Source organism: Gavia stellata, chromosome 6 (genome assembly GCF_030936135.1).
Source record: "Gavia stellata isolate bGavSte3 chromosome 6, bGavSte3.hap2, whole genome shotgun sequence".
Taxonomy (NCBI): Eukaryota; Metazoa; Chordata; class Aves; order Gaviiformes; family Gaviidae; genus Gavia; species Gavia stellata.
This window is the reverse complement of record NC_082599.1, coordinates 36,157,876-36,170,222: the sequence shown is the minus strand read 5'-3', so window position 1 is coordinate 36,170,222 and position 12,347 is coordinate 36,157,876. Positions and strand designations below refer to the sequence as shown.

Here is a 12,347-nt window from a genome sequence, read left to right as displayed (position 1 = left end):
CATAATAATTTTTATCCAGTTCTAAAATTCCACAGCTGCTACGATTCTGTGAAACTTAGGAATTTTCAGCCCAACACACAGAAAGCTGTTTTTCCCTCTAAGTGAACAAAGAAAAGGCAAGGATTAAATCCTTATAAACAGAGGACGTTTTTAATCACAAAGTGCAAAACTCGACATTCAAACTGAACACATACATCCAAACCAGCAGTTGCATCAAGCACAGTGGCAAGCCAGTATATACAGGAAGGGGAGCTAGGGTCCAACCTGGACAGCAAAATGTGTGCTGACACACATCGACAGCGTCTCCCCACACCGACAGCGTCTCCCCACACCAGGGCAAGACAAGTCTTCACTCTAACAGTTTAATCCTTCTACATTCCTAACAACAGTGCACAGCTGAACTGCAGTATAATGAAACCGTAAGACAGAAGCATTGTCAAACACTCGCACCAAGAAGAGAAGCATCCCCTTTGCATTTCCACACACCTGAAGTTCACGTTTCAGCTGTTGAACCTTCAGTTCTAGTTCCTTCTGCCTCTGCAAAAGATTTACGTTCTCTCTTCTGAGAACTTCTTTCTCTTCGGACAGCTTCTGATCTGGTCTTACTTGTGCCAAACTGGTGTCTGGCACTGAGGTAGAAGCTAGTATTTTTTCCCTTTCAAAAAAGAATTAAGAATTAATTAGAAAAAAACACAACAAAACACAATGTGCATTCTTTCACGCTATTGTAATTTCAGTAATGCCTACAGAACACCACATCAAAAAGACTATAGAACCACCTACACAATCATGCTTTACTTCTTCAGAATTTGTATCCCTCTCCACATCAGTCTTTACAAAGACTGTTATACAACACTGAGGAAAAAAACATACATCATTTGAAAACAACCCCTTACATATTTTCACAGTCACTAACTCAAAAGTCTTTCCCATCCAAAAAACATCTTACAATGCCACACTACAGACCCAGAAAACAGAAGGTCCATTGTAATTCAAATCTTCTATCCACTAAATAAGCCAAAGCACTTAGTTAAGTGTTAAGTGTAAGGTTAGTGTTGTGGATCTAAACCCTAAAAGTTATTTTTGTAACAAAGAAGGGCAATGTGAAGCCATCTGTCTCAGAGTTCTGTGACAGTACTGTACAGTACCAAAGCTCCACCAGATCCCTCATCAACTTCATCCTCACCTGCACAGCTTAGGTTACATACTAGCTTCTTTCTTTCTCAAGTTCCTTTGCAGGCATACCACCCCAAAAATGCCTGCAATGTGCAAAAAGTTAAAGGACACCAGAACTTGCAGAAATGGAATAGAGAATCTGCTGACTGCCAGCTGCTCAGGCCAGTCAGGATAGCTTTCTACACAAAAGTATCCCAACACTGCATGCCACAAAAAAAAAAAAAAAAAGCTTTTTCTTTTTTAAAATGAGATTCAGAGCACAACTGTAACTCAGAAAACAGGGCAGATCAGAGTATCAAAATAATTCAGTATGAGGCACTTTACTATAGATTTAGAGCTTCTTAAAGAGCACCTTATTTCATATTAGTATTTGTTGACAGCATAGACTTGCCTGAACGATCTAATTGTAAAACAGATTTGAATACCATGCTCATATGTGGAAGGGCATGCCCTCAGGTGATTCATTAAAATGTTCAAGAAGCTCAAATTATGGAACACCAGCAAATTCTAAACAAGTTTTTTTGGAGAACATTACTTCTTATACCATCTCAACTTCCTGAATGCCAAGTACCATCTTTCCCACCCACAAACATTTTTCTCAGCAGCCTGTTGCCATGGCAATCCTAGCAACTGTAGGACAAGTCTCTTCAAAAAGATTTCTGACAACTGTAACTGCCAACCTACCACCACCTCTTGTCAATGTAATTACAAGTTGCACAGACACCATTATCCCCTAAAGCTTACTTCAAACTGTAATTGTTTATTTCTTACAAGCATACATTGTTACATTCCTACACAAATAAATCACCAAAATACGTTTGTCCTGCTAAGTAAGTGTACTTTTATATTTCACATTTGTGTCCAGTGAGTTTTTAATAGAGGTAAATAAATAGGGAATAGCTACAAAAAGTCTCAAGTACAAGCCTACAGAAATTACACAGATGCTAAAACGAACATCATTGCATTGCCTATCACTACAAAATCTGCTATAGGCCTGATGACCTGCAACTTTTGCTTTCAACAAAGCTTTCCGGTATCTTCTCCTCTGCTTACTAGCTGTACACCTTCCTTCTTTTTCAAAATCTTGCATTAAGATACATAAGAACAGTCTGTCTCTGGAAATCAATTGAGGAAGAACAAGCCATCCAACCAGCAACAACACTAATGAAAAGTTTTCTACAGGTTAATGTCCTGATTCCCACCACCACAGCATGCACGCACACACACACAGAGACTCACATACACTTCCCTTCCATTGAGTACCAGTATTACTTGATGCTGGAAAGAAACTGAACTTTATGTTTTAGATAACTCACTTCCCCGTTCATCTTCTCATATACCCACACCCCAGCAACTAAGCTAATCAAATCACCCATACGAAGTTTTCTAGGACATCCCACTGCCTTACTTTGGGGCAAACATACGGCTTCCAGTAAAATTCTGATTCCTCGCACTGGCAGCTACTTGGTCCAAGCGCCCTCTCGGGATGCTGTACAGTGCACGATCAGATCTGTTTACCCACAGTGGAACTGAAACTTTTATCTTCCGATGTTGGTTTTGCGTGACATCTACTTTTCTCCCTTCCACATCTTTAGTGTTTCCTGGAGATGTGCATTTTTCAGCAAACCCTGCCTTGGCCACCTCTTCTCCAATATCTGTTTTTTCATACTCTGCCTGGGCAATAATGGTACCATCTTCGTGCTTGGCTTTGTGACGTATTTTTATTTCTTTTTCAAAAACTAGGCTGCTCAAGAACTTCTTCCCCTGTAAAATAAAAATACAATCAAGTTATGTACTGGACACTCTGAATACTTCTAGCTGAAATCAGCCATCTTTCCTCTAAGAAAAAGACATGTTTAAGACCAAAACCCAAAGAGCTGCACAGGTAAAGCTTATGTTTAACACATTTATTCTGAAAAAATGCTGTACTGCACAACTACAACTCTACCCGATCTAATCACTGTCAATGCCAGACTGGACTTCAACACAAATAGTTCTCTTCAATGTTCAGCTTTGAGGAATTCAGTACCATTTATAAGTGACAGAAGTCTGAAGTCCCATCAACTCTCAATAGAAGTTGGCAATTAGGTTATCCAAGCCTTTTAGAGGATACTAGACCAACTATTTAACAGTATTATACAAAATAAAATGAAAAATACATTTTAATTATTACATTGTTTAACAGACTTTCAGTAAGTGGTCCAGAAGTTGAAATAGAACATAGCAACAAATTAATTATTATGTGTATCTACCTTATGGAAATCTACCTTACTGAAACTACTCATTTAGAAATCAGGAAATGCCAGAATTGGCAGCTATCAGTTTTATCAGCAATATCTAAGAAAAACAGCTTTGAAAGACTGGGGAATGCACTCAAGACCTTCACAAGACATCTGGGAGGAAGTTATCTTTTATTATGAGGGGTTTTTTCTTTTTGCCCCACCACTTCTGAAAACAAGCTAGTTTTGCTGAAAATTAAGAATGGAAGGGCTGGGGGCAAGAAAGCTAAACAGAGCCAGCAAATAAAGCTTTACCTCAAGCAACAAGGACTGTTTAATAAAAAAAAGAAAAACGACACAAAACAAACACCACCACACAAACAAAACAAAACCCTAGGGAATTGAGAACAGAGATTTTCAACTGTTTTAAGTAATCACATTAAGCAATGTCAATAGGACCACAGGGACCAGACCATACACAAGGGGTCTCAGTATCTCCTCTAAATGATAGAGGGACACGACAAGGCAAGCAGGACAGCAGCTTCCTGCCTCCTCCTTCAGCAACTGCTGCTTCCAAGCCAGTGGCTGGTGAAGCACGGGCAATGCCAGCGACAAGCACTGAAGAAGCACGCCATTAAGACTGTAAGCAGTGTCCTGGAAAGGGAGACCGCCACTAGTAAAACTCGACCAACGGTCACCAGTGCCACTCAAAAGAGCTCCAAGCTTTGACCAACCCTGTTGGCATCAGCTCCTGAGCCTTTCACATTCATTGCTGGCCAGGGATGACAGGGTTCCTACTACCACTCACATTCACCTGCTATTCCCTCTCCTGACCAAAAGCTTGTACAGTACCGAGGCACACGGCATTCAAGCAGCTCACAGACATAAGTGAATTTATCGCAGGTTTTGTGACCAAGGGAGGTATTTTTCCCTCTGAAAGAAAAGAAACAGAGGTATTTTGTTTCCTCAGTGCCAGAAAGAACTCGGGTCAGTGAGAAATAGACCTGAGGCTCTGAAGATGGCAAAAGCATACTCTAAAAATCACATCTCAGCACAATCTGAACCAGTTTTGACAAAAACATTTTAGTTTCTAGAGTATGTTCAAGGCAACAGATCAGACAGTCCTTCCCAGCATGCCCTCCCTTCACAGTTAAACATCCAGCTCTTAGAGGACTCCTCATGGTGACACTGTGCTGGTATCTGGCAGCATCTGTTACAGATCCCATCATCTAGATGTTTCAACATCTGTTACGCACCTGGTCAAACATATTTAAGTTCTGATCAGTTGGTATCTGCAGTCCCCAGAGTCTGTACTTCTTGGCAACACTCGGACATTGCAAGTTTGATGGAATTTCAACTATGTCTGATCTATTCAGAACCTCAGAATTTCCATAGTCAATGTACAATACCTGACACTGCAACAATAATATAAAAATATAAATCAGCAGAGGTTACACAAACCTCCTACAGAAATACGCGCTGACAACTACTAGAATAGAAGCATTTTAACACACGTGCATGTTGCAGAGATCAGAGTCTTCCGTACTAGGCTCAGACACCCTTCAGAGGAAGGAACCGAGTTAGAGAAATCTCTTATGTTGGCACCTGTCTAAAAGCTTACCAACAAAACTTTAAGTAACAAACCACATCTTTGCTGGCAATTTTTTTTTTTTTCTTTAAGGGCTACAATTAAGAAGCAATATGGAAGACTTTCTCCAATGGACAGATACACAATCTAATGTTTCCAGGCCAACCAGCCTGTCTAGAAATTATCATTTTAAATAGGAACTACTAGCGTTCTGATTCAGTCACCTAATGCTGATTAACAACTCTTTCAGGTCATTTGCATCAGTGCTAACATGTCACACGAAGGCTGCCATTTTCACCACTCAGAAGTTTTGAAATGAAATTATATTGCTTAACAACATTAATGACCACTCCTGAATCTCTTTATCAAGAGATATAAACAACACTTCGCAAGTATCATGTTTTGCCAGTCTTCTCATCAGCATTTTTCAAAATTACTGGTCACTTGAATTTGTCCCCCACATGTATATTCACTGTTTTTTAAATGCATTCACACAGCAAGTTTCAAAAAGAGGAGTTGCATTTATTCCTATCATCCTGCATGTAGAACTGATATATGATTAAACACTTTAAAAAAAAAATGGTTCCTGCCTTTTCATTGTTGATCACCTGCTGTACCATACATCTGTACCAACATTTATCTTCAGAAAAACAGCCACCATAAATCTGGAAATTAGGAAAAAAAGATCAAGAACAGCATTCTGAAAATATAAGCATACCTCAAAATGGTATTTGTAACACATTACAAATCTTATTTTCACGCTTTCCTAGCTATCCCAACAGCAGTATGAAAACAAACTAATACATTTGATATCCTATCTCTCATCACTATATATGCTAATGTTTCAAAAACAAAATCCTCTACTCCAAAAACAATAGCTCAAAGAAAATTTTGCAACCAGAAAAACACCAACATTTTACACAGCAGACTCCCATGGCTTTTCTGTTAATGTGTTGCTACATTTTATTGACACTGACAGCTTAGTAAACCCGACAAAGGAACAGGCCGGTCACACCACATACATGCTGGGTTTGCTGTTGGTGCATTTTCTTCCCTTCCAAGAGGAATGTAGAAGGTCATTTACCTGCACACACGAACAGTTCAGACAAATCGTTTTATTTAAACCTTACTTTGCAATAAGCCATCAGTAGTCCACACACAGAAACACTCTTTGTATGCTTGTCATAGAACTGCTATTAACTATATCCTTGTTATCTTCTTAAGAGTACTTTGTCCAGCACATTTAACGTTACAGGTTTTTGTAAGATCTTCTGCTTCTGCACTTCTTGAAATGGAGCAAAGAATCACTTCTCTGAAAAAGCACTGCTCTCTTGTTAAAGATAACCCATAATGTATACTGGACAACGAAAAGAGAATTCAGTGTTCTGTAGATTACCTTCTTGTAGTATTTCCTGAGTGTTAAAAAAACCTGTGGTTGCATAATTCAACTGCAGTCTGAAGTGCAGAAAGATTTAAACTTGCTCGCACAAAATTAAGCGTTTTCTTTAGGAGAGACAGCAGTTCTTCAAGAGATCTTAAGAGAATATAACCCCCAGCTTAATCAAAGATCAAGAAAATACTTAAGAAAATGGTTGCATAGAATTAAGGCTTTTACATCCAGGTGAAAAACAAACTCCACATATACACAACCTACTTACCTTAGTAAAATCAGGTTTGCCAAAAACTGCATTAGCCCGAGGACACGCTTCTGCCAGCACACAACTTAATTTCAAGAGGTCATCACATCTACTGACATTCTAAGAAGTGTGGAGAGAGTGTACGAGTTATTAACTGACACTTTTAATAGACACTTGATGGTTTTTAACAGCCAAAAATTAAATCAAAACAGTTGCACCGCTGTTGAAACAAGTAACTCCCCACCGTAAGCTTTCAATCTTCATGATTTTAGTTGCACTTGTAAGCCTGCTCTCATTTTCTTCCAAAAATGAATTAAACGGATCAGGGTAGGTAATGTACCCCACAGAAACAGTTTTCAACAAACATTTTTAACAGTTTAATTACCAGCTTCTGCAAGCAATATGCAGATCTTACTTATCAATCCTTCCTCACAAATTTTAGTATGTATTTGGTGTTCTTTCTGTTTCTCTCCTTAATACAAGGAGACAACAGTTCTGGCATACCCCTTGTTCTCTTTACATGCAAGACTTGAGTTTTGGTTTGGCTGAGAGAACCAGAGTCTTTCCAGTTACAACTTGGTATCTGAACCACTGTGAAACTGGGTCAATTCCAGTGACATGGCATTTATTAGACAACATTCTACTTGTAATTCAAAGGAAAGGATCCAAAGCTCAAAGCAGGAAAGAAAACACTAGTGCAACTAAACGTTTTAGTAACCTTAGAAGTACATTCCTAACTTTTGTACCTTACAATATTAAAAACACTGTGACTGAGTCTCAGAATGCCACGGTAAGAACATAAAGGAGAATTATCTATGGCTACTACATGTAAAAATCCCATCTAAAAATCCCTTTATAAGAAGAAGCTATTCCATAAACAGAATGAGTAAAGTTTGGTCCCCCTCCCCAAATTCCTATTAGGGACACAACAAGCAGCATGACCTCCTCCAAATGGCTCAAAGCTACACAGGTGTTGCCAAATACGCACGCACCAATTTGCCAGCAGACCAAATACAAAAAGCAAGCTTTGGCACTCCTTCTGGATTTTCCCCTCTCCCTGCAGCACCCCCCACATTAATGAAAACTGCTGATTGTTTTGAGTTTTTTACTTTTTCTCACTCCCCCCATCCAACATCTTCCTGCCCATCTACAGAAAACTTGAAAGGACCTAGCACCTTTGAACCATCTCCATGTCAAGCTTCACTGAAACTGCCCCACGTGCTCAGCCATTAGAGAGTAAGGGATCCACCCCCAGCAGGGCTCCAGCTGCCTCCTACAGTATTCTTCAACCAACAGCAAATATTTTAACCCCCAATTCATATATTTTTTTGGCATAGGGTCTACCAAATATTCAAGAAAACACAGCTACAATTCAAATGGATGGATGAACAATTCTTTCTGCCATTTCAGAAAAGAAGAACTGATTTCAGTTTAAAAAGGCACAATAATACTTGCAATCCTGAAATCTAAAGTAACTTTTTTTTTCCCCAACATCAAATGCTATCCTTTATTCTCACTTCTACAGAAACTTGCGGGGGGGGGGGGGGGGGGGAGGGCAGGGGGAGTAGAAGATTAAACACCTCAGTTGTTAAAAATCAAATAGTTCTCCAAATTCACCTGTGCCCAAAATGTTACAGCATCTTCAACGTGGCAGCCCACAACATCTTCAACTTGAGGGGGGGAAAGACAAAAAAATAAAATTATTCTCAAGTGTAAGATTACGTCTTTGTTTGTTTCAAAAACCACCTCACAATACCTTTGCCATACTCCGTGTCTCCATCCATGACAACAGATTCTGAAACAAGACAGCTATAGTTAACAGACAAATTAGGGTACCATTCCAGAGGCCCGTGGTGCGGAGGTACGTGCGTCCGCCTCACAGGCCCACGCCACTTGTCCCTGCCCTGAACGCGTCACGGGTTCAGTGCTCAGCGGGCTCCTGCTCTCCTATCGCCTCCGCCCCACGTTCCTCCTCAGCCCTTCTCCCTTCCAAGCGAGAGGCACCCATTTCTTTAGTGAAAAACGCTTTTTTACGCGAGGAAGCGCCGTAAGGCTGGCACGGCCGCGACCTCCCGCCAGCAGAGCAGGGTCCCCTCCTCACCGCGCAGCCCCGCGCCCCCGGGAACCCCCGGGAGCGAGGAGCAGCTGCCGGCCTCCCCCTGACGGAGCGGCCCCAGCGCTACCTGAGGCGGCCGGGCCGGCGCGAGGCGACGGGCCCCGCCGCGGCTGCACGTGCTCCCGCCGCCACCGCCAACTCCCGCCGCCGGCCCTGCGCATGCGGCCGCCGCGCCAGCCTGCCCCGCCCCGGAGCCTCCTTCCGCGCTGCCCCCGCGGCGAGTCCCCGCCCCCCAGCCGGCGGCTGCCCGCCCGGGCGGGGCCTTCCCTTCTCTCCGCTCCCCGCCCTCGGTGGGGGCCGTGAGACGGCAGCAGGCGGGGGGGTGCGGCTCCCGCCTGAGGGCAACCCCCAACCTCAGCCGGAGCAACCCGACCCGGCGCAGGGGCAGCGGGTGCTGTGGAAAGCTTCTAGGCACCGGGCTGCTTCTACCAGTCCGTAACTGTACGCGCAGATGCGTCCTTCCCCACAGAAAAGGCTGGCGGTCAGCGCGCGCTGGTCCCGGCTTTGAAGCACAGACGAAGCAGCCGGCGGGAGGCTCCTGCACCCATGACATCCTCCCCGCCGGCCCCCGCGTACCCTTTGACGGTGCCCGTCCGATTCCCCTTGCGCGGTGGTGGCACTGCTCATCTTCGGGCTTCGCATACGGTGACCTGCGATTTTCCTGTCCTCCATGGGAGTGCAAACTGATGAAGCCGTTAGCAAGGGGGGGGTGCCAGTGCTGCACGGGCGACACGACAGGGTTGGGTCTGGGTCTTGCCCTGGGGAGGTACCTGAAGGAGCGGGTGGGCTTAGCGCGCAGCCAGGGCCGACCAGCACAGGTACAGTGAAGGTAAAATGAGAGCTAAAACCAGTGTAAAGCAAGTAATACTCCACCAGAAGACAAATGCTAAGGGCTGTGAAGCAAGGGCAGGCTTCTAGACAAAAGTAGTATCTCTTGTTACCAAAAAAAAAAAAACCCAAACAGGTACACCTGTCCAAGGTCTTTTAGACTGGAAAACCTTTGTTGTTGTTTTCAATTATATTTGCGCTAAGAAAAATACTATCACTACCTGCAAAGTTGTCTCTTCCCTTAGGCTACATGGCTACAGGAGAACTACTGCTAGAGACTGCAGGGACATACAGACACGAGACCTGCAAACCGTTTAATATGCACAACGTGCTGTAAAGACGCTGACAACTTGACAAAGTAATTCTGCACGGATGCCGTTACTGGCTGTGAATTCACACATTATATTCCCCTTCCTCCCAAAGCCGGGGCAGGCAGACGTGGTTTGTATGTGGTGTCAGAGAAGCACAGAAGGGGAAGGAGCCCCTTGCCCTCCGCTTAAGATCACTGACCAGTCTCTGCTATCATAAATAACTAAGATGCATATAAGCCTTTTCATAGGATAATTAAAACTAGCGAAAAAATTATGTTCTACACTCTAGGAGTGTTACAGTAATGGCAAAATATTGATTTGAAAGCCAGCTATTTAAAAAATGAGAAGCGCTTAAACATTGCCTAAGACCTATAATTAGGCTTTACCAGCTCAGAGCACTCTGTGTACAACAGCAAACCATTTCTCCCGTGCCAGATTCCTTGGTCAGAAACGGATAATGCATCTAGCTGAACGACATATATACGCCCACAAATAAATAATACAGATAAACCAGTAACTTATCTGTCCCATGATACTATGTTCGAAGTTCACGACTGCTCTCAGGAAAACAAACCATCAAGTACATGTTAAACTGAGCTCTTTATTTAGGGATCACTGTTAACGGGAAACATACTAGCATTTGGTCTCTGCTTTTACCTTTACAAAATTTTTCTTCATAGAAGTATAAAGAGATTTTCAATAGAAATGGAGGTTGCAATTTTTATCCTACAAAATGCTGATTTTTTTTTTCTTAGGATAAAAATGAGTAATTGCAGTTAAGTGCAAATTTCACTTAAGACATGACATCCGTGTCCAGTTTTCACAGCCAGCAACATTATGAGATACATTGTACCTGGTTTTTCGGGTATAGATATGAATAAAAATTCTGCAAAAAAGTACTACATGAGTACCAAGAAGTCAACAGTATGCCTTCTAGTAAGGAAAGTTTCTTTTACTTGGAGTCGTCAACATGGGTGGAAAGTGGTCAGAACCCCTAAGCAATATTTAATGCAGTTGATACTTTCATGATCCCACCTGTTTTCCAACTAAGAAGAAATATAATTAAATAAATGTAATAACTTTTTAGTATCATTTAAGTGAAAATTTTAAATAAGTTTAAGCACAGAATAAAACTTTTAAAAATTTACTTTGATAAAACCAATTCATGACGATCAAAGTACAGTTTCTTAAGACTGAATTTGGCAGCGCAAACATTTAAAACTGCAGAGTATTTTTAACTCAAACTGTCAGTAAAAGCAGAATAAATTATTTCCTAAAAGTAAAATGTTATCAGTATAAAAAGAAACACAAAATACAGGGGTTTTTGTAACTATTAAAACCTCTAACAATATTCTGCTGTGAGAAACCTCAACTCTGAAATACACGCATACATTTCTGGAACTGCATTCCCTAATGGGTATAGCCACAGGGATAAATACGAAAGTAGAATAAACTTCCACTATTAAGCTTGTAATAATCTCTCTGAAGAATGAAATATTTTTTATACATTTTTACTTACCATTTTTTTACCAGTTATTTACATTTGTTTGTTTCTTATAATTCTGTTGTGAAATACACATTTACTTATGAGACTGAGTATCTATAGAAATGATTGCTTATTAGGACCAGAAGAGGGAGCTCAAATTAATATTTTTATTAACTTAAAGCAGTATATTACAGTGTAGAATTTAAAGGTAAAGGTACTTTTAAAACATTCGTTAGACATGTTGATATATTCTGCATTTAATTTAAAGTAACAGATCAACCTCTCTGATTGGCATCCATAGTATTGGCAGTATAGCTCCGAGTTAAGGTAAATGGCCTGTCTTGATCTTTGCATTTGGGCAACTGAGCCTTCCATTCCCTTCTCACTCCGATTCCAGCTGCCTCCATCAGTTGCGGTACGATCTGCATTGCTCTCCCAAGAACCCTCCTTCCCTCCCACAGCTGGTATCTGAACAAGAAAGCCAGTTGCCCTGCACCAAATGTATCCAACATCACCACTTTTCCTCTGCCAATCAGGCACATAAAGGCATCAGGCACATAGAGGCATTCTCTGTGATAGGAGACAGAGCTTTGTAAGCTTCTCCCAACTCTTGCTATAAAGTCTCTCAGTGCACACATACCACCTGAAAATTCTTCAGTCCAAGAGACATCTTCAAGTATTTTAAGGACAAACTGACTTACACCTCTCTGAGACTTAACAAAGTTAGCTCAGGCTCTGCTTTTGCCTCCTAAACTGCAGCCTCTGCCAGTTATTCTGTACCAAGTTCTTGCTGTGCTGCTTCGCAGATTTAAACCACCACACAAAGTTACCAAATTTTAAATTTTCCTGTCCCCTACCTTTAACACAACATATGCTGCCACCACTGTGAATATGGACAAAGAATACAAAAGCACATCTCCCTTCTTGAGGGACTCAGTCTGTGTTGGATTAGACACGATGAAAGACCATCTGTTGGATAAATAAGT

At 41.6% G+C, this 12,347-nt stretch overlaps 1 protein-coding gene across 1 annotated transcript in view; it reads right to left on the bottom strand.

Annotated features, from left to right (window-relative positions):
• Positions 1 to 8,404, bottom strand: part of STK31 (serine/threonine kinase 31) — a 38,572-nt gene extending 30,168 nt beyond the window's left edge. Inside the window, 8 exon segments of the mRNA XM_059818873.1 lie at positions 176 to 182; positions 485 to 655; positions 2,585 to 2,940; positions 4,652 to 4,810; positions 5,574 to 5,648; positions 6,642 to 6,740; positions 8,238 to 8,290; positions 8,377 to 8,404. Of these exon segments, the coding sequence (XP_059674856.1) occupies positions 176 to 182; positions 485 to 655; positions 2,585 to 2,940; positions 4,652 to 4,810; positions 5,574 to 5,648; positions 6,642 to 6,740; positions 8,238 to 8,290; positions 8,377 to 8,404 (948 nt within the window).
• Positions 8,405 to 12,347: the final 3,943 nt, after the last annotated feature.